This window comes from Bidens hawaiensis, unplaced genomic scaffold, assembly GCF_021521415.1.
Source record: "Bidens hawaiensis isolate Kalapana, Puna unplaced genomic scaffold, B.hawaiensis_p1.1 tig00044028_1, whole genome shotgun sequence".
NCBI lineage: Eukaryota > Viridiplantae > Streptophyta > Magnoliopsida > Asterales > Asteraceae > Bidens > Bidens hawaiensis.
Window position 1 is genome coordinate 4,817 of NW_027497800.1, and position 27,457 is coordinate 32,273.

At 39.0% G+C, this 27,457-nt stretch overlaps 1 protein-coding gene across 1 annotated transcript; it reads right to left on the reverse strand.

Annotated features, from left to right (window-relative positions):
* Positions 1-15,973: 15,973 nt before the first annotated feature.
* LOC143594629 (serine/threonine-protein phosphatase 7 long form homolog) lies at positions 15,974-16,849 on the reverse strand. Its single transcript, XM_077073893.1, has one exon. It carries the CDS (start codon positions 16,847-16,849, stop codon positions 15,974-15,976), a length of 876 nt encoding a protein of 291 aa, XP_076930008.1.
* Between the last annotated feature and the right edge of the window lie 10,608 nt (positions 16,850-27,457).

A 27,457-nucleotide genomic window follows, 5' to 3' on the forward strand; every position in this document is an offset into this window, starting at 1 on the left:
GTATAACCCGTATACATCACTTGATCATGCAAGAATCGGTTTTCATCTTCGAAACCTCATTTTCTTGCAATTAAACTCAAGAACCGAAGATGAACACGTGAATAACTCGATCATTACCTTGTTTTTCTTGCTAGAACTCTCGGTTTTTGGATGAAATTGTTGAGAGAATTGATGGATTGTTGAATTGTTTGTGTGAAAAAAGAAAAAAGGAATGGGATTAACCCATTGAATCCGATCGGCAATATTGAGGGGGTGGGGTGGGACCCACCTCTTCATTTTAGGCCACATATTTGGATTCTCGTAATCCGGATAATGTTTTGGATAATCCGGTTCAGTTCGTTTTTCGGTTAAATGTTTAATTCGGCTTAAAACGAGGCTAAAACGGTCGTTTTTTCGGCTTAAAAATGAAATTTATATAAAACCGATTTAAAAACTTTAAAAACTTAAACCATGACATTTATTAACTTAAAACATCATATCATTAATTATCGCGCATCTTTTTCGGCTTGATCGATCATCTCTTGCTCGGTTTGGTATTAAAGGTTTCGTTTAACGTACCGACGTACCATTAAATCGAAATTCTTTTTCTGTGCCGTACTTTACTTATCCCGAAGCATTAATGCTTCGTAACATCACTAAATATCATAGATATCGTCTATAATTGAACCCTCAATTCGTTCGGGTTTCAATAACTATCGATCGATTAATCGCATAATCAATACGATGAATTATATATTCACGTACAATCAATACAGTGAACCATGTATCCTCGTATAATTACTATGGTAATTCATGTATCCGACATTAAATATGACGTAACTATTATCTACCGGTTAGGGTATACCGGGTTTCGTCGGAATCGTTACACAAGGTATCATAATACATTTTTATTACATGATGTGCTGTATAGGAAATCTCTTGTAGGTCCATACTTGAGGTGCATCGAGGATCTTGAAATTCAAGAGGTGCTCAAAGATTTTCACGAAGGTGATTGTGGTAATCACATTGGAGGTAGAGCTCTGTTTTCTAGGATTCTAAGAACAGGATACTTCTGGCCAACAATGAAGAGAGATGCCATGGAATACTCGAAGAAATGTGATGCTTGTCAAAGGCATGCAAACATCCTACATCAACCAGAAGAACCTATGTATCCTATATCCTCATCATGGCCTTTCATGAAGTGAGGCATGGATATTGTGGGTAAACTACCTAAGGCACCAGGATGAAAAGTATTCATGCTTGCAAAGACTGGTTACTTTTCAAAATGGACAGAAGCAGAAGCTTTAGTTCAAGTACGCGAAAAAGAGATGATATCTTTCATTAAAAGAAATATTATTACTAGATTTGGTATCCCTTCATAAATTATTTGTGACAATGGTTCCCAGTTTATCGGGAAAAGAACCACTAACTTTTGTGACAGCTGGGGCATCAAGATGATTACCTCTACTCCAATACATCCTCAAGCTAATGGTCAAGCGGAGTCTAGCAACAAGATAATCATCAACAACTTAAAGAATAAGCTAGGATCCAAGAAAGGAAAGTGGGCTAAAGAGCTATCTTATGTCCTTTGGGCTGACAGGACAACACCTAAGAATGCAACAGGCCAAACACCCTTCTCATTGGTGTTTGGATCGGAAGCAATAGTCCCTACAGAAATGGTGGTCCCTACAGCCAAAACAAGCATCCGTGATCCTGAGGCCAATGAAGAAATCCTTCTTGAAGACTTGGATACCGTTGAAGAACTCAGAGACCTAGCCAAGATCAGAATGGCAGCATATCAACAAAGGGTAGCTGGGGCATACAATAAAAATATAAGGGTCAGAAGATTTCAAGAAGGTGATCTGGTTTTGAGGAAAACCTTCCAAAACACAACCAATCCAGCAGATGGGAAACTAGCATCCAAGTGGGAAGGTCCTTATCTGATCGAGTCGGAAGCAGGGAAGGGGGTATATCATTTGCTCACCATGGAAGGCAACATGTTACCAAGATCATGGAATGCTATCCATCTCAAGAAGTATTTTTTCTAGTCAGGATCTAGTATCCTTTGAAAATCAAACATCCATCTAGGATCAAGGATCCTAAAATTGGTAATATCTATCTGATCACTTATTCATTTCATATTCTTGTTATTAATTTAAGGATAATGTATTCTTAACATTTATCTTTTCCAAGTTTGTAAGTAACAATGCAGATTTCAATAAAAGATTCAATGTCTAAGAGGTTGGCCACCTCTCCCTCACGCTTAAGGTACATTGCTATTTTCCTTGGCCTAGCCCATGATTGGATATGACCCCTGATGGTCATATCCTCCAAGGTTTAAAGGTTTTCACCTTTCTTATAAATTAGAGTTTCTACACTCTCTCCTGGAGCGCACGCTATCCAACGTATAGTCCGGGGCAGCGGGACCAGTACACGCTTAGTGGCTGACAATTTCGTTGTCTTCAGCTATATGGAGGATCCTATGATTTATGGTAGATGTACCATACCACCGGTTTATAACGTTTTCACGTTATCTCAAGACAAAGGTTTCTAACATTTTCATGTTAGCTAAGGTTTTGGCGTTTTCACGTCACTCACGTTTGGGCTAAATCCCGGTTTGGGCGAGTCCCCAGTTAACATCTGTATCCTCGGGCCAGTCCCCGGTTTGGGCTTGTCCCTAGTTTAACACCAGTTCACGGGCTTGTCCCTATTTCACGGGCTTGTCCCCACTTCACGGGCTTGTCCCCATATTACATGGGCTTGTCCCTAGTTACACAGGCTTGTCCCCAGTTGCACGGGCTTGTCCCCAGTTTATTTTATGGGCTTGTCCCCGGTTTGTTGGGTTTAATCCCAGTTAATATCATAAGTTATTTGCATCAGGTATCCTAAGTTCAATTACAAGGATCATGGAAGGATCAATACTTATGGTAACTTAGGTCTAATTAGATCTTATGGTATGATTTCTACTTATCAATTTACATTTACTTGGCTAAAATCTTTATAAACTCGTTTATGTAAGGATTCAGAATCCTTAAATTGTTTTACAAGGATACTCTTTCCTTAAAGCTTTTTCTCAAAAAATATTTCTTAAAACTATTTAAAGATCTAAAACTATGACAAACATGCTTTTATAATATATAAACAATCAGGCAATAGTTAAAAGATACTATTTATTAAACTTATTTGCAATTACCAAAAATCTTAACCCGGATTTCACCATTCATAAAAATGGATCATCCACCCGGGTTAAACAGGTGTTTCTAGTTGTTCATGATTTGCAGGGAGAAGGATATACAGCCGGAAGGGAAGTTCCCATGGAAACTCTATTGATATATGATAATTATATCTAGCTTGTCAAATCTCAACTGTTTTTGCAGGAAGTTTGAATTTAAAGGCAAAATGACAGCTGTGATCTTATCACAACCGCCATTTTGGGGGCAATTGTTAGTGCACAGAAATTTGACACTGTAGATAAGTTATCCTGGCATATGTTCTTGGATCAGTTATCCTTAGTCAGATCCCGTCAGGATCAAGGATCCTCAGTACTTATTATTTACTAACGATTGTTTCCTGTGTATAACATTATATTTGACAGATGTAACGGCTAAGAGACCTGGTCTACCCCCTATTTCGCAGCCTGAGTGATGGAGCACGTGGTCAAAGTGGCTGTTACGTTTATATTGAAGACAATGGCAGATTTTTAGGGATTATTGGTTAATAGTCTTTATTATTCATAACTCCATTGAGTTATTATCTTTTATGTATATATTAAGGCTATGATTAGTTAGGAAAACATAACAACACACTCTGCTCTCTACGAAATCAACAATACACACACACACATAGAAAATATTATATCACTGATCATAATCTCCACCATTGTTACCCGGTTTTTTGATTAATAAAGTGGTGATAGACGATTTGTCATCACCCGGGGTTTTTGTGCTGGCGATCCGACCAAGATCAAGGGCTTTTCCTCGTAACAAATCCTTGTGTTCATCATTATTTCGTTTACATGTTCATTATTATCATGATAGTACTAGACCTCACAATCACAATTCATTATTATGTCAGTTTCAACTTCAAGCAATGAATCTTTAAATATAAGATTAATTGGTTTAAGAGCACACTTGGATGGTTTGTTTAACCTGTGTGTTCTTTGATTTTCTTCAAAGAACCATTACTTCTGCTAAAGAATAACTCAATGGAAGCCCATTCAATGAATCTATAAATTACACCACAAATTGGTAATATGGATAAACAAATATAATCGTTTCAATCAGTTGGCCTAATCGTTGACACCAGGTTTGCTTGATTTATGCATTTTCTTTCTGTAGGAAATAGTGAAGATTAAGATACAAAAACTGAGAAACAATGAAAATGCTTTCGGGTTTCACATCAACAGATTTAATTTCGATCCACCTTTAATCACCCGTTTCATAAACCGGGACTTCCTTTATATGTGTAAAGAAAAAAATCCCCAGCTTTGAAAACTCAGGTTAGAGAGCTATATACAACTCTAAACTACACAAGTTCATCTAAAAATAAGAACAAAATAGACAATTAACCCTCAAAATTTTCCGCATGCCATGAAAAAATATTTTGGGTCAGACATTCGCCACTAAACCACTTATGACACGTTTAACCAACTATTTTACAACCCTCCAACTCGATTGACACGTTTACAACTTGATTATCACTTGTCAACCCGTTTGTCAAGTTTAGATGAATGGATTAAATGGTTCATGCTCGGGTTACACGATGCATAGTTGTTAAACAAATAAATATATAAAGAAAGAAAACAACTTACAATTTAAACACACTTTGGTTCTCCAACTCTTTCACATGATTTTTATCCTATAAATTAATAAAAAAAACACATAAAAGGCATCCCCCTTTGAGATAAATACTAATAAATAACTTACGTTTTTAATCAAGACTTGAAATTAAATATAAAAAAATATCAAAATAATAATAAGTTTACCACATTCCAGTCCTCAAATAATGCATACAGTTGGGTTCACCATGACGATCAGGATCCGAATCCACCATTGAACTCGTTTCACCCCAGCTTCTCACTCCTTCTAAATCCATATTTCAAATCGTAAATTAAACACAAATTTTAAATAACAGAATACAATTAAGCTTTAATAAGCTTTAAAATTCAGTCGTATGTGTACCTTGGAATGGATGAGCATCATGAAGCTTCACACATCATCATAAAACCTTAAATCAATGGGTCACACTATTGCAGCCTAGGGTTCGTAAATCGAACACAACATAACCTAGATTGTGAATCAGAGAGAGTGAAGCAAGATGTAGATTTTGGTGATGAGAGAGAGAACGAAGGAAAATTTAATCAGAGAGCGAGATAAGCCATTTGAATTTCAAAATTTGAAATGGGAATAGGGTTTTCCCGGTGTTATGAAGTGTGTGTGGATCAAAGTATTATGAGTTGTACCACATGTTATAAGAGTTGTAAAACTCTTATTATACTAAGTTAAATATCCGTATACAACACGGATTTAACAAATTTAATTTTATAAGTTAAAAACATTCGAAATATAAATAATAAAAAGTCATGATAAACAAATTTGAGTATTAAAAATAAAAGGTACAAACATACATTCCAGTTAAATAATATATTTTTTTACTAATACATTTATCACAAAGCATGCAGAATATTAAATGAACGAACACAAAAATGTTTGTTAAAAAATTAAGTGTGAATAATAAATACATCAATGCATAATCAACCAAGTCTAGAATATTGAATTCGAAGGTCTTCTAAAATGAAACCATACTTCGACCCTTAAAAGTTGGTGCATTTTGTAGATCTTTTTGCCAACGGAAGATTTTATGGGCATTCTTCACATGCTTGGGTTTTGCGTTGTTATCATGTAGTGCGGGCCTATAAATAAAGTAGCATGAATTCTCTTGAAGATTTTCTTCAAACTTAGGAAAGTAAATTTTGAATGCGCTTACTTGGATCTTCATTCCATAAAAGTTTAACCTAGTTGTGATAGCTGAATATTAAATAAATAAAAAATGATGTTAAATAGTTAGCTCCTCATCATTAAAATCATTCCAATTTACCAAATTTCGTTAGCACATTTGTTGTTTGGTTTTATCCGTAGTCTCTCAATTTAATCAAAATTTTTTTGGCTCCATTACGTATTTTAGACGTTGATAGAAGAATTATTTACCTAATTTGTTGTGTATGGTAAGTAATAAAAATATTACAAAATATGATGATCAATGCAGGAAAAAAGTGAAACGTATTTGGGTGGTAAAACGTTTTACCAAAAGATGCAGAAGAGTTAATCTTATATGTTTTTGTCATCACATTATGGTATTTATAACATTATAGAATTATGATTCATTTAATGGGTTAATCGGTAATTTGGAAACAGAACAACTATTTTGAGTAGAATCAATCAATTTATTTTTAAAGGATTACATGTAATTTAAAAAATATCCTTAATTTGGTTAAAATGTCAAAAATATTCAATTAACATAAATACTTTAAATTTAAAATTCAAACATAATATGAGGTGTAATCTGCAATATTTAAATCTTTGTTGAATCTTTTTAATTTGGAGTAGTATAATTATGACGTAAGTTAAGGAAATAACATAATTAGGAGTTTATGTTTAAATAAGTAAGATATACTATATGTTTAAATTAGTTACTATAATTAATAAGTAGAATGACAAAATACTAAATTAAATAACTACTTAAGTATTTATGGATGGTATATATTTTGTTAATTCAGGCCGGGTATGGATATGAACCAAGTTTATAAAACGAGTGTGGTGGGAGGCAGGAAATTGAGAGGAATGATGGGCTAGATAGAGGACACGTGGCTTAAGGAAACCTTTATTTATTAACTAGTATAGATATACCAGTAGGGACCCGCGCAATGCGGCGGCGCCGACAATTCGCAAATGTGGCATTCGTTTTTTTGTTAGGTTCTCACTCATCTCGTGATATATAATTTCACAGATTTTATACTCGAACAAACCTTGGCAATCATGTTGCAATTGAACAAAGCAAAACAATTGGCCCTAAACTTTGTGATAGGCATGAGATTGGTACCGTACCAGTATCGAAAATCCCGATCCCGAAAATCACAAATTCTTAGTAACGGTACCGAAATATTCAGTTCAGTATTGGTACCGAAATATTCGGTTCGATACTGGTACCGAGATAGTACCAGTATTTCAAAAAATACCGGTACAGTACTAGTCAGTACTAATACTGAATTTGCATATCCCTACTTTGTGAAGCAACACTTTAAGCATCAATTATTTCTCTAAAAATAAATTCAATAAAATATTCGAGACTGGAAAAAAAACACACCAGGACTTGCATAAGAAAGGATTTAAACACCTTAAAAACTTAATAAAACATTGTTTAACCCTTGACATAATAGGTAGTAAACTACATGCAACAATGATTTCAAAATCCAAGTATGCCCAACAACTTGCGACCCTTGCCCGTAATATGGAGTTACAGCCTCTGTTGCGTCTAACCATATGAAGAAACACTAATCGACCCCGGGCAGATTACGGATAATCTGGGGGTTAAATAGATGTTTCCCACGAGGGGTTAGACCCGGCAAAGATGGTTCTTCTGATAACCTGCAAAACAGACACCGTGAGCTCGTCACTGAGAAGGGGGGGTACCTCCTTGTGACCACCCTACAGCGTGAGAATCAGACTAGATTGCTCTTGAATATAAGTGTATATTAAGAGATTGCTAGAGCAGATATCAGGTATAAGATATGAGATACCAGATAAGATAAGATGATCATACCATTTGGGGTATTTATAGCCGAAGGTAGGTTTCCAAGAAGGTGTAGCCGGCTGAATAGTATTCCTGTTCTACCAACGGTGGCCTACGCACGTGCCATGCTGGTAGTTGGTGGGTAGGCAGCGGCTGACAGTGACCATGCCTGCTGTGTACTATTCCTTTTCCACCAACTGCAGGCTATGCACGTGGTATGACAGGAGTTGGTGAGTAGGCAGCGGCTAATAGTGACATACAGTACAAGAGCATGCTGCTCGCCATACTGTTGTCAATGAGCTGTCGTATCTCTGGTCAGATCTTTTGCCCATACCTCGTCAGGTACAGTACCAAAGATCCTCCAGTATCGTACGGACTGGCTCATTTGGGCAGGAGTATTCCCCCTCCCGCCTTTGTGCGGGATTGTTCTCGGCTTTGCTCATTCCTTCTTCAGGTGACTACTGAATTATTGAGAGCTAAGTGCCTTGTGCGTGTAGCCTTGCTGCGCGGGTGGCCTTCCCTGATGGCTTGTATCCGCAGCTGCGGGAACAGGCGGAGTACTTCACCATTGGGAGGCATTTCCTGCGGGAATAGCTTGTGTACTGCGCGTAAGGACGTCACGTCTCTGAGCATGGTGGGTCCTGCGGATCCAGTTGGTTTCTGCGCAGACGTCTCTCTTCAAGGTGAGTCCTGCGGGTCCAACTGGGCTCTGCTGGGACCTACCTCTTCAAGTCCCCCCAGTCCAATGTTCTTCTCATGAATGTTTAATAAGTGAGGTGAACTTTTGAACTTAAGCAAAGGGTTTTTGAAAAGGGTTTAGTTTTAAGGTTTTCCATGGGGATTCTTCCCGCGGAAGTCCTAATGTCACTTGCAGAAATTCCCGACTTTCCTGCTTGATCTTTGGGTATGATGCGGGTAGGTCTGTAACCTCCTCGCAAGTCAGGAGCGTTGAGTCCCACTTGTAGATTCTCCATTAGGTTTTGGTAGTTTTGAAAATAGTGATCAATTATATTAAAACCACCAATTCCATCTTGGAGCTTCAAACAATATAGTTCTCGACGTTCCCGCTATGCGGGGATGTTATTCCCGTTTCCGCAAGCATGGCCCAGAAGATCCTTCTTGGTTTCAATTCCCTGTGGAGCGCTAGGTATGTGAAGGGTTTTGCCTTGACACTGTACCCGCACTCGTCTTACGGTTAGTTTACTTCCAAGGTGTTCCTGGCGTCAATTCCCTACGGGTGCTAAGTATGTGAAGGGTTTTGCCTTAACACTGTACCCGCACCCGTCTTATAGTTACTTGGTCGCCGAGGTATTCTTGGCTTCAATTCCCTGCCGGGTGCTAAGTATGTGAAGGGTTTTGCCTTAACACTGTACTCGCACCTGTCTTATAGTTTCTTGGTTGCCAAGGTAAGGGGTATTTTCCCGCTTACTTTTGAATCTTTTTGAAATTTTGAAATTCGAAGAGTTGGTGAAAGGATAAGAACAGTCCAAACTGTTGAAACGTCGTCCGACGGTTTCTTCTGACTGTGTCAGGACGTGCAGGAAGTTATGGCGACGTGACAGTACATGGTCATTCCAGACGCTTTTTCAGGCGCGTGGGCGCGATTTTTCGGGCGCGTGGCCGCGAAATTAATGGCACGCGTCCTTTCAACAGCTGTTGCCAGCTTGCACTTTGCCACGTGCTATAGTTTCATTGCACCTGTGATTTCTCTCTCTTCCGCATTAAATTCATCGCATTAATTGCGATGAGTATATAAAGGGGAAGAGGGTCCTTTGTAATTCACACTTTCACTCTTCTTGTAAACGATTTCCGGCGAATACTTTCTGCCAAACATTCTCCTGAAATCATTCCTTTACCTCCAAACCATGTCTTCTACTCACGATTTCGAAGCTGCTGCCGAGGAATCTGTCGTGCACGTCGAGATCCCGACGTCTACGTCTGATAAAGACGATAAGAGCACTGCTGGCGAATGCCAGTGTGCTCTTCCCCCTGAGCTTTTTCAGTACATCGTCCGGAAGTTCATGCTCGAGCCGTTCGAGCCTGAGTTTCCGGAGCCACACCAGACGGTGTACGATGCCCCCAAGGGCAAGATAGGGGTGTACGCTGCATTCTTCGTTTATGGGAATCTCAGGTTCCCATTAACGAAGTTTGTATACCGTGTCTTGGAGAGGCACGGGGTGCATTTGACGGAGGTATACCCGATGGCGATCGCCAAGATCCGCCACTTTGAGTGGGTGTGCCTCGTTCTGGGCGTGGAGCCCCATGTTGACCGGTTGATGACCTTCTATTCTTGGAGGTGCATCCAGGGGTGGTACACCTTGGTCAATCGGATCAAGGGGCTGAAGATCTGCGCAACCGAGCGCAGTCTTCGGTCGTGGAAGAGGGAGTTTTTTTATATCTCCGCTCGCGTCGTCCCGATAGCGATGACGTTTAAGAATGGGATAGCACTCCCCGCCCTTCACGCCCCAAACTACCAGGAGGCGGAATGGTTCGCCAAGATCTCCAGGATCTAGACTCCGGTGTCCCACGGATGGCGCCAATGAAGAAACACTAATCGACCCCGGGCAGATTACGGATAATCTGGGGGTTAAATAGATGTTTCCCATGAGGGGTTAGACCCGGCAAAGATGGTTCTTCTGATAACCTGCAAAACAGACACCGTGAGCTCGTCACTGAGAAGGGGGGGTACCTCCTTGTGACCACCCTCCGGCGTGAGAATCAGACTAGATTGCTCTTGAATATAAGTGTATATTAAGAGATTGCTAGAGCAGATATCAGGTATAAGATATGAGATACCAGATAAGATAAGATGATCATACCATTTGGGGTATTTATAGCCGAAGGTAGGTTTCCAAGAAGGTGTAGCCGGCTGAATAGTATTCCTGTTCTACCAACTGTGGCCTACGCACGTGCCATGCTGGTAGTTGGTGGGTAGGCAGCGGCTGACAGTGACCAGGCCTGCTGTGTACTATTCCTTTTCCACCAACTGCAGGCTATGCACGTGGTATGACAGGAGTTGGTGAGTAGGCAGCGGCTAATAGTGACATACAGTACAAGAGCATGTTGCTCGCCATACTGTTGTCAATGAGCTGTTGTATCTCTGGTCAGATCTTTTGCCCATACCTCGTCAGGTACAGTACCAAAGATCCTCCAGTATCGTACGGACTGGCTCATTTGGGCGGGAGTATTCCCCCTCCCGCCTTTGTGCGGGATTGTTCTCGGATTTGCTCATTCCTTCTTCAGGTGACTACTGAATTATTGAGAGCTAAGTGCCTTGTGCGTGTAGCCTTGCTGCGCGGGTGGCCTTCCCTGATGGCTTGTATCCGCAGCTGCGGGAACAGGCGGAGTACTTCACCATTGGGAGGCATTTCCTGCGGGAACAGCTTGCGTACTGCGCGTAAGGACGTCACGTCTCTGAGCATGGTGGGTCCTGCGGATCCAGTTGGTTTCTGCGCAGACGTCTCTCTTCAAGGTGAGTCCTGCGGGTCCAACTGGGCTCTGCTGGGACCTACCTCTTCACCATAGATACTTAACAAACTGTTAAGTATAAAAAATTGACAGGTCATCATTGATGTCAACGTCACCTAAAATATGCCCAAAAGTTCTTATCAAATAAAGCATAATAAAAGAAGGGGGGGTAATTCCTATTTTTCATTTATTTGTTTTTTTATAGTTGAGAGGGAAATACGAACCCGAGTTGCAGTTTCATCATCGATATGCAGCTAATGATACTAAAATGTCATATGCCTATGTTGACTTTGAAGTTAACTTCTTAAGATACTTGCAGAGTTGAAGTCTGCAATATACTATTCTTGACGCATGACCTTCAAACCGTAATAACCTGCATTATACATTAAAAAAGAATTGGTGGAGCTTTCATATATACCTCGAAAAAAGAAATGAAAAACAAGTTCAAAGCTTCATACCACCATATACCTTGAACTCTTGAAGAGTTTATGTCTTGTTGAGCCAGCTCCCAATATAAATCAGAATAAACTACAAACAAGAAAAGTTGTATTGCTACCATCAAAACTATATAGTTTATACCAATAAATATCAAAACTGGTTTAGCTTAAAACAAGCACTATATCAATGCATGTTGGAATGGATTGAAGACAGTTATAGAACACTTAAATAATTTATTTAGCCAGACAACTTTTAAACTGTTTAGCCCATCTGATATATTTGATTGTGTTTCGCTTTTAAATAAATACATATATTTGGCCACAAATCATAATAAGTTTAAACAACAAAGCACATCCAAAGGCCAAACACAATGTCCCAGACCCTATTTACTAACACTTGATTATCTTTTTCAGATTACGCAAAATCATATAATCACTTTTAAAACTCATTTCAAACACCCCCTTATTTAAATATAAAAAAAATGTTTAAAAAGTTCTAACGGGACAAACCCAAACCCATTTGGCGATTTAGGCAACCTCAAGCAAACCCATTTGACTTTTGAAAGCCAATCTCGAGTGAGCGACATGGCTCATTTACTCTCTTGGTCAAACATTGAAAGGAATATGATTAACACAAAACAATTACCTGGTAATTTTAGCAACAGGGAAGATAGGTTGGTATGCTTAAAGCTAGTATTTTATACAAAAACTTTGGTACCGATTCAATACCGATGGTACCAAATAGGTAACGATTTCGGTAATTTGCTCATCCCTACGTTCTGAGATTGTTATTGGACGTTTTGTTGTGATAAAAATGTGGTTATTAAAGAAAAAAGCGTTGATATTTTTGCTTGAATGATCTCTTATTTTTTGAACACAGTAAAACATGATTATAAATATACTGGTTGTATGACAAGTCCCTAAAAACCACGACCTTAAACAAAACCAAAACAAACCATGCTTTTTTTTATATATTTAATCAGTTCGAATGAGGTACATACAAAACCAGGAACCTAGTGCAATTGCGAGTGTTTGAAGGAATTGTGCCATTTAAACTATTGTACCTCACATCATTGTAATAAATCATATACAAGCAAAAATTTATAAAAGATTCAACGAATGTGATGAAAACTAAATTTTAAAAAAGCACTTACAAATACCACATGTTTGATTTCTGACAGATATTTGGTGAGAACTCCACTACCATATTAATGCTCCTCAATCCTCTTACTACAAGATCACTTTTTGTTGGTAAAATTGCATAAATATATAACATCTAACAATAAAATATCAAGATTTAGATACTTACACATATTGCGTAAACTCATTCCAGCATATAAGCCTCATATTTCACCATTTAACCGACTTTGAGCCAAGTCCTTGAGATAACCATCAATATCATGAACTAATATATGGATTTTTTATGAGTAGTTGTTCTTTATAAAAAAAATGAAGAAATAATGCTTACAGAATCTTCAAATTAAAGAACAAAACATACTATAATGATAAATCATAGAAAATGGTGCTTCATAAGGAGTGAGCATAAAAACAAATTAACTGAAACCGAATTCGCCAAACCAAAGCAATAATCAACGATAAAAAAGAAAATTTTGAAAAATTGTTTTTTTTCAATTTGGTTTTGGTTAACCAGATATCTCTAACCAAAAATAACTGAACCTATTTATACAACCTAACTAAACATAACCAGTCAACCGAATCGATTACATATTACCTCTGAGTGTTCCGAATGAATACAAACCCTAGAAAAGCAATTAATTTAGCCATTGGAGTCAAAAGTGTGAATAGAGAGAGAGAGATGATACCAGTATTTGTGGAACGAGAATCAAACAGATTAGAGATTTTTAATACAGGTTTTGATGAGGAGGAAGATTATCTATGCAACAGACAGGTTGAGGTCAACCACCTGAGCTTTTTGTCTTGAAAACCAACGCAAAGCTACACAAATCATGATAGTTGGAAACGATTTCGTAGTCAACAACATTTTATTGCAAGTTCCACTGTTTAATAGAAGTAATTACTTACCAGAAGCTACAAATTGGTCGACTGTTTGAGGTTTCCACATCGATCTGCACCAAGAGAGACCACAATTAACACCACTGTTCTCTCGCCGTTTGAGAGACAAAGGGAAAAAATTTTTAAAATGGTGTGTATGGAAAAAAAAGAGGAAAATGGGAAAGTATAAAAAAAAAGGGAAATGGTTGAGCTGCTATTGGGAATAGCGGCTTAGGAGTAAATTTATTTTGCTTTTCTGACTTAGAGAGAGGGAGCCTCTTTTAGCAATGGAGGCTTAGGAAGAAAAGAGGGAGCCGTCATTGCCAATCGCGGCTTAGGAACAAACCAACTTAATCCCGTTTAACCTCCGTTAGTTATAGTATTGGGTATAAAAAAAACCCACCAAAACCCTATCACACACCCTAACACACATTATAATTTTATAACTTTAAAAAAACCCACCAAACAACCTAATACACATTTACGTATCTCCATTTATATTTTATAAAAACTATACCTATTTACATATGTTAATTTATATATTTTATAAAACTAATTTGTTTACATATCTCCATTATAATTTACATATCTCCATTTGTTTAATTTTTATAACTCTAGTATATTTAAAATATATATGAATGGTATTTTTTTAATAATACTATTTATTAAAACAATATTATTTGTTAAAATAAGATTTATTACATTAGCTAATTTAAAATTTACAATACAAGTAATAATCTAATGCCTATGCGGATGGCAGATCAGACAGCCGCCGGTGCCACAACCAACAGGTCTAGGATGTCTTTGTGTTCGTCCTTGTCTTGGTGGTGGATCTTCGGCTTCATCATCATCTGGTTGTCCGGAGCTTTCTGGTTGACTCGTGTGCAGGTCCAAGCTCATTGGAACCGGAGTTAAATGTTGGTATCGCGGTTGTGGAACATCAAGACCGGTATTATCAAAATTCTGGAAATTCCCCGGCTGGTCGGAGTACATCGGAGCAATCATATTGGTATAAGGAGTTTGTCCAAAAAATCCAGCCCAACTGTTTTCTAGGTTGTAGTTAAAACTCGATTGGGTACCAAATGGATTGCTTGATGATGCCTCTCCAGCATTCTGAAATGAAGGTCTATAACCGGAATCCCAATCTATTGCTTCCCCTCCAACTTGTGAGGTACCCTTCCCATGGTAGGGTGTTGCACCTCTAATAGTAGAGGTGCCATCCCCATAGTTTGGCCCTGTAAATTGTTGGGGTTCCGCCCCCTCACCTCCACCATAGTTTGTTGAAGGCCGGGTTCTTTGCCGACCACGACGACCCCAACCACTGGGAGCATGCTGGGGGATAGTGTTATCCGGTCCCACATCCGGTTCATTGGTCTGTATGTAACTAGGCTGACCAAATTGACTAATTGATCCGATCAGTTGTGAAGCCATTTGTTGGACCCCTCCCAAATTTGCGTAGTAATGGTCAGGACCCATGTTTTGCATACGCGTTGCTTCTTGACCAATGAAGCTTATACCATCCGCCTACAAAATGAAACCAATTAGAATCTACACGCGTTACTTAATTATTAATTTTAATTCAAGATTAATAATCATACTAACCAAGTATCTTGCATGTCCACCATGATCATGGAATCCAGTATGGAGATCACCGCGTACGTGCCTCGGGTCCGTTACATAAAGGACCGTATGCTGATGGAACCAGTCACTGTAATTGTTGACTGTCGTAGGCAGGTTGGTGTCCAAACCTTCCAACACGTGTTCGTGTCTACTGTTCCAGTCGTCGACATATCTTGCATGGTAAACAGACCAGTCCGTTCCAGTTCTCCCTTTTCTTTCCGTTTTACGTAGTTTTGTAACCACGGCACGGGTAATAGGGAATGAGGGAGGGATCTCTTGAAGCAATCCAAACTGCCTCTTCACCCTTTCCACCGGATGATATTCCACCACGTTATAATAGATTAAATAACATTGTGATCTCCAACTGTGTTGGCCTGATGTGCACATTCCCGGGAGTTTATGGATCACGCCCCGATAAGGCATCCAATTAAACTGTGAGAATACAAATATGTTAATACTTAGTATTTAAAATTTAATTAATAAAACCATTATGTTAAAGAAAACATACATCGGACTCTCGTAGACTCTGTAACGTTGTACGGTGGGCTTTTATAACATTTGAAGGCGTCTCTCTTCTACTAATTTTATTATACGTCCACCTTCAGGAAGACATTAACGATTATTAGAATATTAATATTTATCTTAGTATTACAATAGTACGTATTTAATTACCTTGCACCATATGCTTTTTCCCAATCTATTTGCTCATTGATAATTGTGGGTGCCATTGGCCGAATCCGGGTCCATGCCCATATTTGTAGGAGTGACATTGGGCCGCCTAGAGCCCTAGTTTCTGGCTTGGTTCCCTTAGTCAGTTCTCTATACAAAAAAGCTAGCGCGGCTGAACCCCAACTCATTTGCCCACAAGTATTAAAGTCACGCAAATGATTTAACACATGTAACGACGCATACGATTTATTCGTATCTACTAATAAGTTATTAGTAATCAGTATTAGGCAGATACAACGCGCATGCTGCATACATAACAAGTCTGTTGAATGTTCATGTATTGGATTCTCTAACAAAAACTCTTGTATTTTGCCGATTTTTAGCGTGTGATTTTTCAAATCATCTTCATCCGGAGTAAAACCTAAGTAAGTTTGGCACATATGCACGCGATCAGCGGGGCTGTACGACTCCTCAACCGGTGCTATTGCCAGGCCCTCAATGGGTAAACCCCATAGAACGTTAACATCTTCCAACGTTACTGTGGCCTCACCAAATGGCAGGTGAAACGTGTTAGTTTCGGGCCGCCACCTCTCGACTAGTGTTTCTACCAAAGGTCTATCAATTTTTCGACCCTTTCCACATGACACCAAGCCGCCAAAACCAAGCATACTGATGAAATTTCCAACTCTACCCGATATAGATATTCTCTCTTCGTTAATATACGCCCAAAGAGTACCATCACCCCGTTTAAAATCAATGGTATTGACATCCCCCGCTTGTGGATTCAAAAACAATTTTCTGGCTCTGTGTTCGTCACCCAGGTACAACAGACTACTATCCATTGGACCCGGGTTGAGATGTAGGTTGTAATTCATTTTCTGGTGGTGTTTGATGGTTGTAAGGTGTATGAAGTATTTGTGGTGTTTGATGGTTGTAGGAGAATTTAGAATTTTGTGGTGTGAGAGATTGATGAGAATTATGGTGGTGTTGGATGAGAATTCACATGAACAATATATGAGAAAATATATAGGGATGTAATTTGCTTTCACATGTTGAATTCACATGACATGCTGAAGAAAATGCTGAATCGTTTCCATAATGCATGTCCTTTGCTTTAATAATTTGGAAGCTTTAATCACATGACATGCATGCATGTCTGTGCCTTGCTTTAATAATCTGGGTGCATGCATATATTGTCTTCTCATCACATGTTTTGGAATATTAGGGTATAATAAAGAGGTAGGGATAAAAGCTGAGTGAGATAAATATATTGCAGATCCATTAGGGTTTCGGAATTTTGAAAAAAAAAGTAAAGGGGGAGCCGCGATTCCCAAAAGAGGCTTAGGACAAAAAAAGGTTGACACATGCATTAGGGTTTTGACCAAAAACCATGTGAGGGGGAGCCGCGATTCCCAATGGCGGTTTAGGAATAAGCTTTTTAAATCTCCTAGACATGCATTATATTTTTATTTATTATATAAACTATATTATATATATATACGTATTATATTAATTATTATATATACATAATTTATATAAATAATATATAAATTATTTATATATATAAACTGTATTATATACATATATATATATAATAACATAATTTTCTTATATATATATATATATAAATTATATGTAATATATATATATATATATATAATAACATAATATTCTTTATATATATATATAATATATATATATATATATATATATATATAATAACAGAAACATAAAATATATTTTTACTTTTACCCAAACACTTAAACATCATAACATTACATAAACTACACTTAAACATCATAATACAAACCAGAAACATAAACTACACTTAAACATCATAATACAAACCAAACACTCACACATAACACAGTTAAACGTCACAACCTACAAAGAGTTTTGGGACGCTTAAATTAAACAAGACTAACAACTAACATTATCGGGTTCCACGCGCCATTTAGATAACACGTCAGCCATATGATGCCGGTAGTTAAAACATGACTCTTCAACGTCATTTTCAATCACTAAGGGCTTCTTTTTAACCAGCATTTCCATCATCATACAAACCAGAACCCCTGAATTAGCAGTGTTACCCTTGTCTTGAGGCACGTCAACTTCACTTAAACCCATGACCATTTCTTTTTTATCGTATATAATATCCGAGTTTTGCCAGTATCGTATACGATCAAGAAACCACGAAAAAACACTGATAACATCTCCATTTTAGCACTTTGAAGTCTTTCACTTCTCCACCTTTAATCAGTCCAGTATTGGGTAATTTCCATCGTCCGCATATCTATGCGAACGAGTAACCAATTACCATCCTTAAACGAAAAAGGAATATACACTTTGTCAACCTCCCAAAGTTTTGGATATGGCCACGCTTCAATGTGTTGTAAATATAATTAAAAATCATATAAGTTACACAATTAGGAGATCATATGTACAAGCATATGTGAGTTTAGAAATTTACCATCTTAGAAAGGCTTCCATTGGACTCGTACCCTAACAAACTACCCCAGAAACTTCGATCTAGTTGTTTCGTGGGTAAAAACTTCGTATAACAAAAGGGGGCATCTCCGTTAGTATAAAACTCAACTGCATCTTTAGACCAATTTTTACCCTCTGGGTTCAAAGTTGCCTCTTTATTTTATAAAGAGGGGTTTTCGGGAACGGATGAAGAGGAACCCAAAATAACTGTATGAGGGTTCCTCAAACGCCTCCAAACATCATCAGTCCATCGTGCTGATTTGGTCACTGGTTGAGAGGAGTAAAATTTCTCATTATCTTCTTGGTCCCTTCGGTGCGCCATTAGGAAGAAACTTAGTGTGTCGATGCAAATTATGTTTTATAAGAGATGAAGTATTGTCTTTAAATACTGGATAAAGAAAACCCGTGATACATCACATGCTGTTAAATGTCACAGAATCACGGGTGGCGGATAAGAGAGAAAGGCCAAAATATGTTTAATGTTGATTGAGACAACGCATCAATAATGTAATTATGCATGTCACAGCTTTAATTTATTTTAAAACCATACATTGACATGAACGACCATACATCAGCTTTCATTCATCTCAAAACCATACACTGACATCAGCTTTAAATGTAACTCATTGATTAAAGCCTGTAGTAATAATGCAGTACTGGTAGAGTAAGGCCAAAATAGGTTTACTGTTGATTGAGACAACGCATCAACTTTAAACATCTCCTAAGCCGCTACTAGAAGAAGCGGTTCCTCCTCATCCGACTTGTATATAAATAACACCCCACACCTCTCATTTTATACCCTGATTTCAAACAAATTTCATAATTTTTATACGCATCTCAATCTTTTTTCTAGTAAAAATGGTGATTTGCAACTGCGGGAAAAAGATGGAAATCAAGATCTTAGACCATTTTACCAGTCCAGGTAGACCTTATTACAGCTGTCCAGAACGGTCTTCAAACTGTGGAGTCGGCCGTGGATTTGGGTAGAGTCACAGATTTAAGGGTAGAGTCAGGCCAACTTAGTTTAATACAATACTATCTTTGCTGTTGATTGAGACCATACATCAGCTTTAATTCATTTCACAACCATACACTGACATGAATGAATTAGGGGGTTCTCACCAGCTTTTTCTAATCATAGTTTTAAAGGTTCACATGTCTAGAACTAAAATACAAACATGTCACTGTATATAGAGCAGTAGTAACATTTACCCCTCATACGTAATTGAAACCCTTTTTGACATCTACCTAGCTTCATACATACATCACTCAAAATTCCACAGAACCCTTACACTAAATCAAAATGGATTCTTCTTCTCAACCACATTATCAGTTTGTGGTACAATTATATTATGGGGGTGAAGTTTCATACACACAAGGGGTTGTTGTAGGTGCTCCGGGAACTCGTAGCACAACGTTTTTAGTTATGAATCGTATGAGTTATACAGAGTTCTTTGATAACATATGTCAATGGGTTCAAATTGACAGAGAGTCTTTTTGTCCGCAGTTAACTCTCTTATATGAATTCAATGGTTGTTCATATACATCATGTGTTAATGGAGAAAACGGTATGGACTTAATATACCAACTAGCTTCGCATGTCCATCCGTACACCTGTAATATTCATGTCACATGGACGCCGGTAGTTCCCACCTTGTAGCAAGGTGGTTCCATGAATTTGCTACATGCTGGTTCCTCACACGTCTACCAAGAAGATGAAGGCAGTGAAGAGGACGAAGAAATGGAAGAAAGTGAAGAGAGTGAAGCCTCTCTTTCTGAGTATGAATCAGAGGAAGAAGACGATGCAATCCCTCCTTTTCCTCAACAACAAAGTCAGGGACTAACTCAATTTCCTGAACTTAATGTTGTTGGTACAGGATGGGATGAAGACTATACTCCCCTGTATAATGATGGGGAAGATGAGATGGTGTTCTGGGACAAAGACAATCCAGAAATACGTTTAAATATGTATTTCACTTCAAAGAAACAAGTTGATTACGCTGTCAGAATGTGGAATATCAGCCACAACAGAGAGTTGTATATGGCTGAAACAAGACCAAAAGTCTGGACAGCGAAATGTAAAAGTATCAAGGATACAAACAACCAGTCCCAAAGCTCTCAACCATGTCTTTGGACATGCACAGCCAGAAAGCTAGTAAATTCAAATTTTTTCAAAATAACAACATGGACTCCTGCCCATTCATGTTTCACAACTGTTTCTCGCAACAACAACCGGTCCCTAAGATCAAATGTTGTTGCAGCCCACGTTCAAGAGCAAGTTCAAGCAGATCTATCGATTAAAGTGAAACAAATTCAGTCTCTCATCAAAGAGAAACTGAATGTTGATATCACTTACGGTAAGGCTTGGGCGGAGAGAAAAAAGGCCGTCGAAAACATACACGGTAGCTGGGAAGAAAACTTCCATGAATTGCCAAGCTACTTATTGGCACTACAACAAGCAAACCCGGGTACCGTTGTCCAGTGGTTACACCATCCAGGGAGTCCTGCGGGAAAACCAATATTCAACTATCTTTTTTGGGCATTCCGTCCAAGTATCGTGGCCTTTAGTTATTGCATGCCTGTAATCTGCATAGATGCAACCCATCTAAGGGGAACTTAGAAAGGAAAAATATTGATGGCGGTTACAAAAAATGCAAATAACATGATCTTGCCGCTTGCCTACGCCGTGGTTGATGAAGAAACAAACAACAGCTGGAGGTGGTTTATTCAAATGTTTGCAGAGAACGTTGAAGACCCCAGATCCCGAAGGTTGTGTGTAATTTCTGATAGGCATGCAGGAATCAAGAACGCCATGGAAAACTTGGAAGCCTGGCAGGAACCCAATGCCTACCATCGATTTTGTCTTAGGCATGTAAAGAGAAATTTCGCCACGCATTTCAAGGGTGTGAGCTAGAAGAAGATCTGTTGGGAGATCGGAAGCACGACACAACAAAGAAAGTACGATCGCCTAATGTACAGCCTAAAGAGAACAAGTAAACAGGCGTGGAAATACCTGAAAGACATTGATAGAAGTAAGTGGACACTCCTGCATGACAAGAAAAATCTCTGATGGGGTAACCTCACCACGAACATCTCCGAAAGCATGAACAATGTGTTGCGTGGTGCCCGGATGCTCCCGATAAGGGCATTGGTTGAGCATACCTTTACAAGAGAGGTTCACCAATACGTCATAAGCTACCAACAGGCGTATAATTGCTTAACCCAATTTCCGGACCGCAAGTGGACATTGTTCCATGGTCGTGAAATAAGGGCTCGAGAACATAGAGTATTCCCTTAGTCAGTACCTGAGCAAGTGTTCATGGTGAAAACATGCCTACAGACCTCCGATGAAACCGGCGATAGTCCTTATACGGTTAAATTCAAGAAGAAAACCTGCACTTGTGGTAAGTGGCAAATTTACCGGTTCCCTTGTAGCCATGTAATTGCAGTTTGCCACTATCTACAAGAAGATCCAAAAAGTATTGTGAATAGCAGGTTTCACACAGACACATACCGTGCGCAATACAACAACAGCTATCATCCGGTGAGTCATAAAGAAGATTGGAATGACGCCGGATGGACACTTTATGGGGACGCAAATAAGATAACCATACTAAGAGGAAGACGTCGTGCGAGGAGGATGCGTAACGAGATGGATAACACCTATGCATAGGAAAGGACAGGGCGTCTGTGCTCTGGCTGTAAACAACCGGGTCACATGATCAACAATTGCCCAAACCGACCAAATTAGTGCTGTTAGGTCTTGTATCTCGTGTTACTTTGTATGTGTATTATGTTAACCAGTTTAATATTTTGAGGAATGTTAGGTCTTGTATCTCGTGTTCTTGATAGTATTATAGTTTTTTATTTCATTATCTTAATATTATTAGATGTCAAATAATCTTACATTACATTAAAATAATTTAACATATTTATACTTATTTAAACCATAACGTGCAATATTTATACAAATTAATATTAGAGTTATAAAAATTAAATTACGGTTATAAATAATGAATCCTACACTAATAAATTACCATTTAAACAAATTAGTTTTATAAAATATATAAATTAACATATGTAAATAGGTATAGTTTTTATAAAATATAAATGGAGATATGTAAATGTGTATTAGGTTGTTTGGTGGGTTTTTTTAAAGTTATAAAATTATAATGTGTGTTAGGGTGTGTGATAGGGTTTTGGTGGGTTTTTTTTATACCCAATACTATAACTAACGGAGTTTAAACGGGGTTAAGTTGGTTTGTTCCTAAGCCGCGATTGGCAATGGCGGCTCCATCTTTTCTTCCTAAGCCTCCATTGCCAAAAGCGGCTCCCTCTCTCTAAGTCAGAAAAGCAAAATAAATTTACTCCTAAGCCGCTATTCCCAATAGCGGCTCAACCATTTCCCTTTTTTTTTTTTGACTTTCCCATTTTCTTCTTTTTTTTCCATACACACCATTTTAAAAAATTTTGAGACAAAGGTATATGGTTGTTGGATCTGGATCTGAAAATAACAAGGAAGAACATATGGGCGGGATTTCAAAATTTTATTGGGTTTCTCGTCACCAGGCGACGTAAAGTTAAATGCTTCATTATATTCTACACTTGCATTAATCACGTGTATCTCTTAAAATTAAATGTTTTTGATGAAATTACCAAATTGTCCTTTTTATATGTATTCTAATATAGTATATATATATGTGTGTGTGTGTGTGTGTTTAAGTTTAAGAGAGAAATGATATTAGTGCGAGAAATGCGAAAAATGAATATAAGCCACTATTTTTATTTTATGTTTTAAATATTTAAAAATAAATAAAAAAGATGTAAATGCAACAATAAACGCACTCTCTCCCCAATTAATACAACTAATATAACCATAATAAATCTCTCTCTAATTAATATATTTAACTAATTTAACTATAATAATTAAAAAGATAAAACACTACTTTAGTTTGATTTACGCACTATTCATTTTATTCAACATAAATACAATTTATTCATATAATATTATTTCTTTATATTAAAAAATAATTTCCACTCTTTTTATTAGCATATATCAACGTGTTTTTTAACATTAAATATCAAAACATAATATATATTTTTTTCAATTCGTATGCCTATAAAAATTATTGTCATAAATAATAATATAAAATATCATACAAATGTGTCCATTAAATGTATTCAATAAATATACAACCTACACAAAGTTATATAACCTACACTTGTTTTGAGCAATAGAAACGTACAACATACAAAAAGCATACAACTTACATATGTAATTCGACATCAACAATTATATAAACTACACAAAGATACTGTAGGTTCCTGGTCGGATCGTACACGGGATATCGCTATCTACGCAGGTGCGGAATCCCTGCGTGGGTAGATACGAGCGTAGAATAGTTAACACACGAACACACGATGCAAACGAAACCACGTTATATTATAACTCGAACCACGTCTATTACAGACACTGACACGTGAAATGATCACAGCTATCAAACAACCTCACAGAAAACCCCTCATAAACAGTAACCCGTAGGTTACTTATATACACGACAACTTCGCCTCAGGCGAAGTTGTCAATAACTTCGCTCGTTGAACAAGTTCGCCTAAGCGAACTTGTCAACAACTTCGCTCGGTTAACAAGTTCGCCTAAGCAAACTTGTCAACAACTTCGCTGTTACACAAACAATTACATAAACAATATTACAAACTCGATTACAGACTTTATACATATGAACTACTGACATCTATGCACCAACAGACTCCCCCTTGGCAGTAGCTTCATATCTTGATCTTTCAGCTCTTGTCTTGTAATCCTGTATCTTCATGCGTGCACCCCTTCTCTCACACACACCGTGACTACTTGCTGATATTTCCTTGCTTCATCCTTCCAAACAGGAATATAGAATATCTTCTTCTCGTTGAGCATCTTCAAATCAGCTTTCGATAAGTTTACAAGATGCATCGGGTCGTACACCCTCAGCACTTCTTGTTCATCTTCGTCTTCCATCACGGCTTCAGCAGTCTGGCAATCAACGTACCACCATTTCAGATTCGTCAACACATCTTGAGGCATGTTCTTCATTGGAACCTCCTTGATGCATCGGATCGGCTTGTACTTCATCACCATCCATGGCTTACCATCTGCTCTCAATCCCCTCTCTTTATCTTCCACTAACTTCCCTTTTTGAGGCTTCAGAAGCTCAAACTTTTTATCTTTTACGCCTTCTTTCCACACAATCTTCTCAATCATTCTCGCCATATTGTTGTCACTTCTGTTTATCAGGCCTAATCTGCCCAAATCTTTCACCTCGCATTCTGGCAATGTGTTGAGAGATCTCAACATTCTCCTGAAGTATTGAATGCCATCATAACGTTTTACCACAAATAACTTGATCTGTTCATCATAAATCCAACAGATTATCCCCTTCTTCGCCTTAGCATAGCCTTTAATGTTATAGCTCTTCTTGAACATGGCAGGAACAGAAGGCTTCTTGGTCTTGACAAACCAATGAGCACAGCCTTCCTTCCACCTAGGCTGCTCCTCCCACTCAGTAGTCTCATCCATCTCAGCCCTCACATCGGCTTTCTCAACCTCAGGGATCTCGTGCTCGACATTCTCTTCCACAATCTCTCCTTCCTCTATCACATCCTCAACAATAATTTCTGCACCAATCTTTTCAATCTCACTGATTGGCAGAACATCTTCATCAAATAATACGTCGTCGCTGAACATGTCATCATCAAGTTCCTTCAGCGCATCGATCACGTCATCATCACCACCAGCCGCTTCGGTAGACTCCCCCTCAGTTGTGGAAGCCCCAAGAACTTGAGAGGTTCTTGGCAGCTCACCACCTGCACCTTCCGGTGCATTGGGATCGTCGTCTTGGTCTTCTCGCCGCTTGGTCCTCAACTCATCACCTCTACAGCTCATCTCCCCCTGAGATGCCAAGAACGCTTTCAAGGCATCTATGATTTTCCCGTGCTCAGCCAGGAGGGATGCCTGCAATTGATTTGCTTCCACTAGGCTTTGAATGGTCTTTGACTGCTCAGCTACAATCCACTCTAGTGAAGCTATCCGTTCCGAGTCAGAACTGGGCGTGTCCGCAGGTGGTACCGTATCCGATACTCCTGCAGAAGTGGTGACCGTAGACTCAACAAATCGTGCTACTACCACCGGTGGAGTACGCGATTGAGGTGGTAGTGACACAATTTCCGGAGCTGACGTCTGGATTGCCGTGACCGATGGAGTGTCAGCCGACGATGTAGCCACTACGGGAACAACCGTAGCGCTTGTAGTCGATACCTGCACAGAGGTAGGAACAAGGGACATACCAGACAAGGCAGGGGAGCAAAACGTGCAAACCTTGAAGTCTCTCCGGCTCCAACACCCATACCTGTCGTTTCCCTTCTTGAGCGCTTTCGCACCAGCCGCACAACTTCCTCTTCATCTTCTTCCTCATCGTCGTCATCGACAATTCTCTTCTGCTTACCCACTGTTCTCTCATGTCTCACCATCATTTGTCTGGCCTCTTCCATCACATCATCAAAATCTGCTTGTGGACCCGAGACTGGAATATTCTTATGTGGATCAAATCGGTCCATATCAAACAACCCTTGCCCGCCGAACATGGCGTCAAGATCAATCTCAGAAGCTGGCACAGCAGCAGATGCAGCAGTAGATACAGCAGGCGCAGCTGATACAGCATGAGGTGCTGCCGCCTGTTGTGGTCTTGGGTCTCTGAACTCGTCCCCACCAGCAGGAACATACTCCGGGTTGACAAGATACCCGAACAGTGGAGTATGCCTGGGACGCAGCTCAGGCTTGCTTCGTGCGCTAGAAGTGCGACACTGAGCAAAGATACGCTTCGTCACACATTCAACGTATCTAATAGGGCGTCTCTGAGGTAGCAACGGAGCCACATGATTGAGAATCATTTGTAAGAATCGAGGATACATAATAAATCGCTCACGCGCCACAGCCCTCCTCTGACGATCAATCTCGTAAAATATCAGCTGACTAAATGAATATCTTCTGTTGTAAGTCAGGGCAGTCATGGCAGACTGCATCGTCGCGCCCATTCCATCAGTTCCTGCCTTCCTCCCAAACATGCACACGATCAAGACGTGCATTAGGAAGCGCCACTGATCTAACAAAAATCCTTTTCTCCTCTGCGTGTCCCCCAACGGACCTGAATAACCCATCCTGAGATATGCCCCATCAAGAAAAGGAGCGACGAACTCCGTTGGGTCATCCCTCGTTTCTTCTCCAAACTGCAAAGCCAACCGTATATCTTCTGAAGAGAACTGCACAACATGACCATTTACGGTTGCTCGCATCACCGGGGGCTCAACCCGGCAATCATACTCTACCGACTGCCAAAAGTCTTCAATGTTAGGTAGTGAAATAGGCAGGGTATTCGTGATCGCATGGAAGATCCTTGAGCGCAGGAGAAATGTGATTATTTCCCTGTAGTCCTCCACGCCACTTGCGTCTGGGTCTAACATGATGTACTGGTTATGCGCTGGAAAGAACTGTCTTTGATCATTACCGTCATCACCACCAGCACCGCCAACAGCAGCCATATCTGCACTAAACGAACCAAGTTAGATAACTGTTAAGCAACTCACAAGTTCGCGTTATACCATGAGCGAAGTTGTGATTAAAACTGTATAGGCGAACTTAAAGGTGAGGCGAAGTTGGGAACAACTTCGCTTCATCTGTAAGTTCGTCTAAATAACTGTTAAACAAATTGATTTAGGCGAAGTTGAAGATAACTTCGCCTTATCACAACATCGCCTCAGGCGAAGATAAGTGTTAGGCGAAATTAAGCTTCAGGCGAAGTTGTGGATAACTTCGCCTTAGGCGAAATTAAGCCCCAGGCGAAGTTGTGGATAACTTCGCCTAAACCCTAACTTCGCCTGAACTTAATCGGCGACTGTTAGGATTCCAACACCGGAAATCCGGTGTTTTCGGCTAAGTTCGACGA

Excerpts from the sequence above, each read along its gene's own strand:
- LOC143594629 (XM_077073893.1), bottom strand. The coding sequence starts at position 16,849 with ATGAATTACAACCTACATCTCAACCCGGGTCCAATGGATAGTAGTCTG.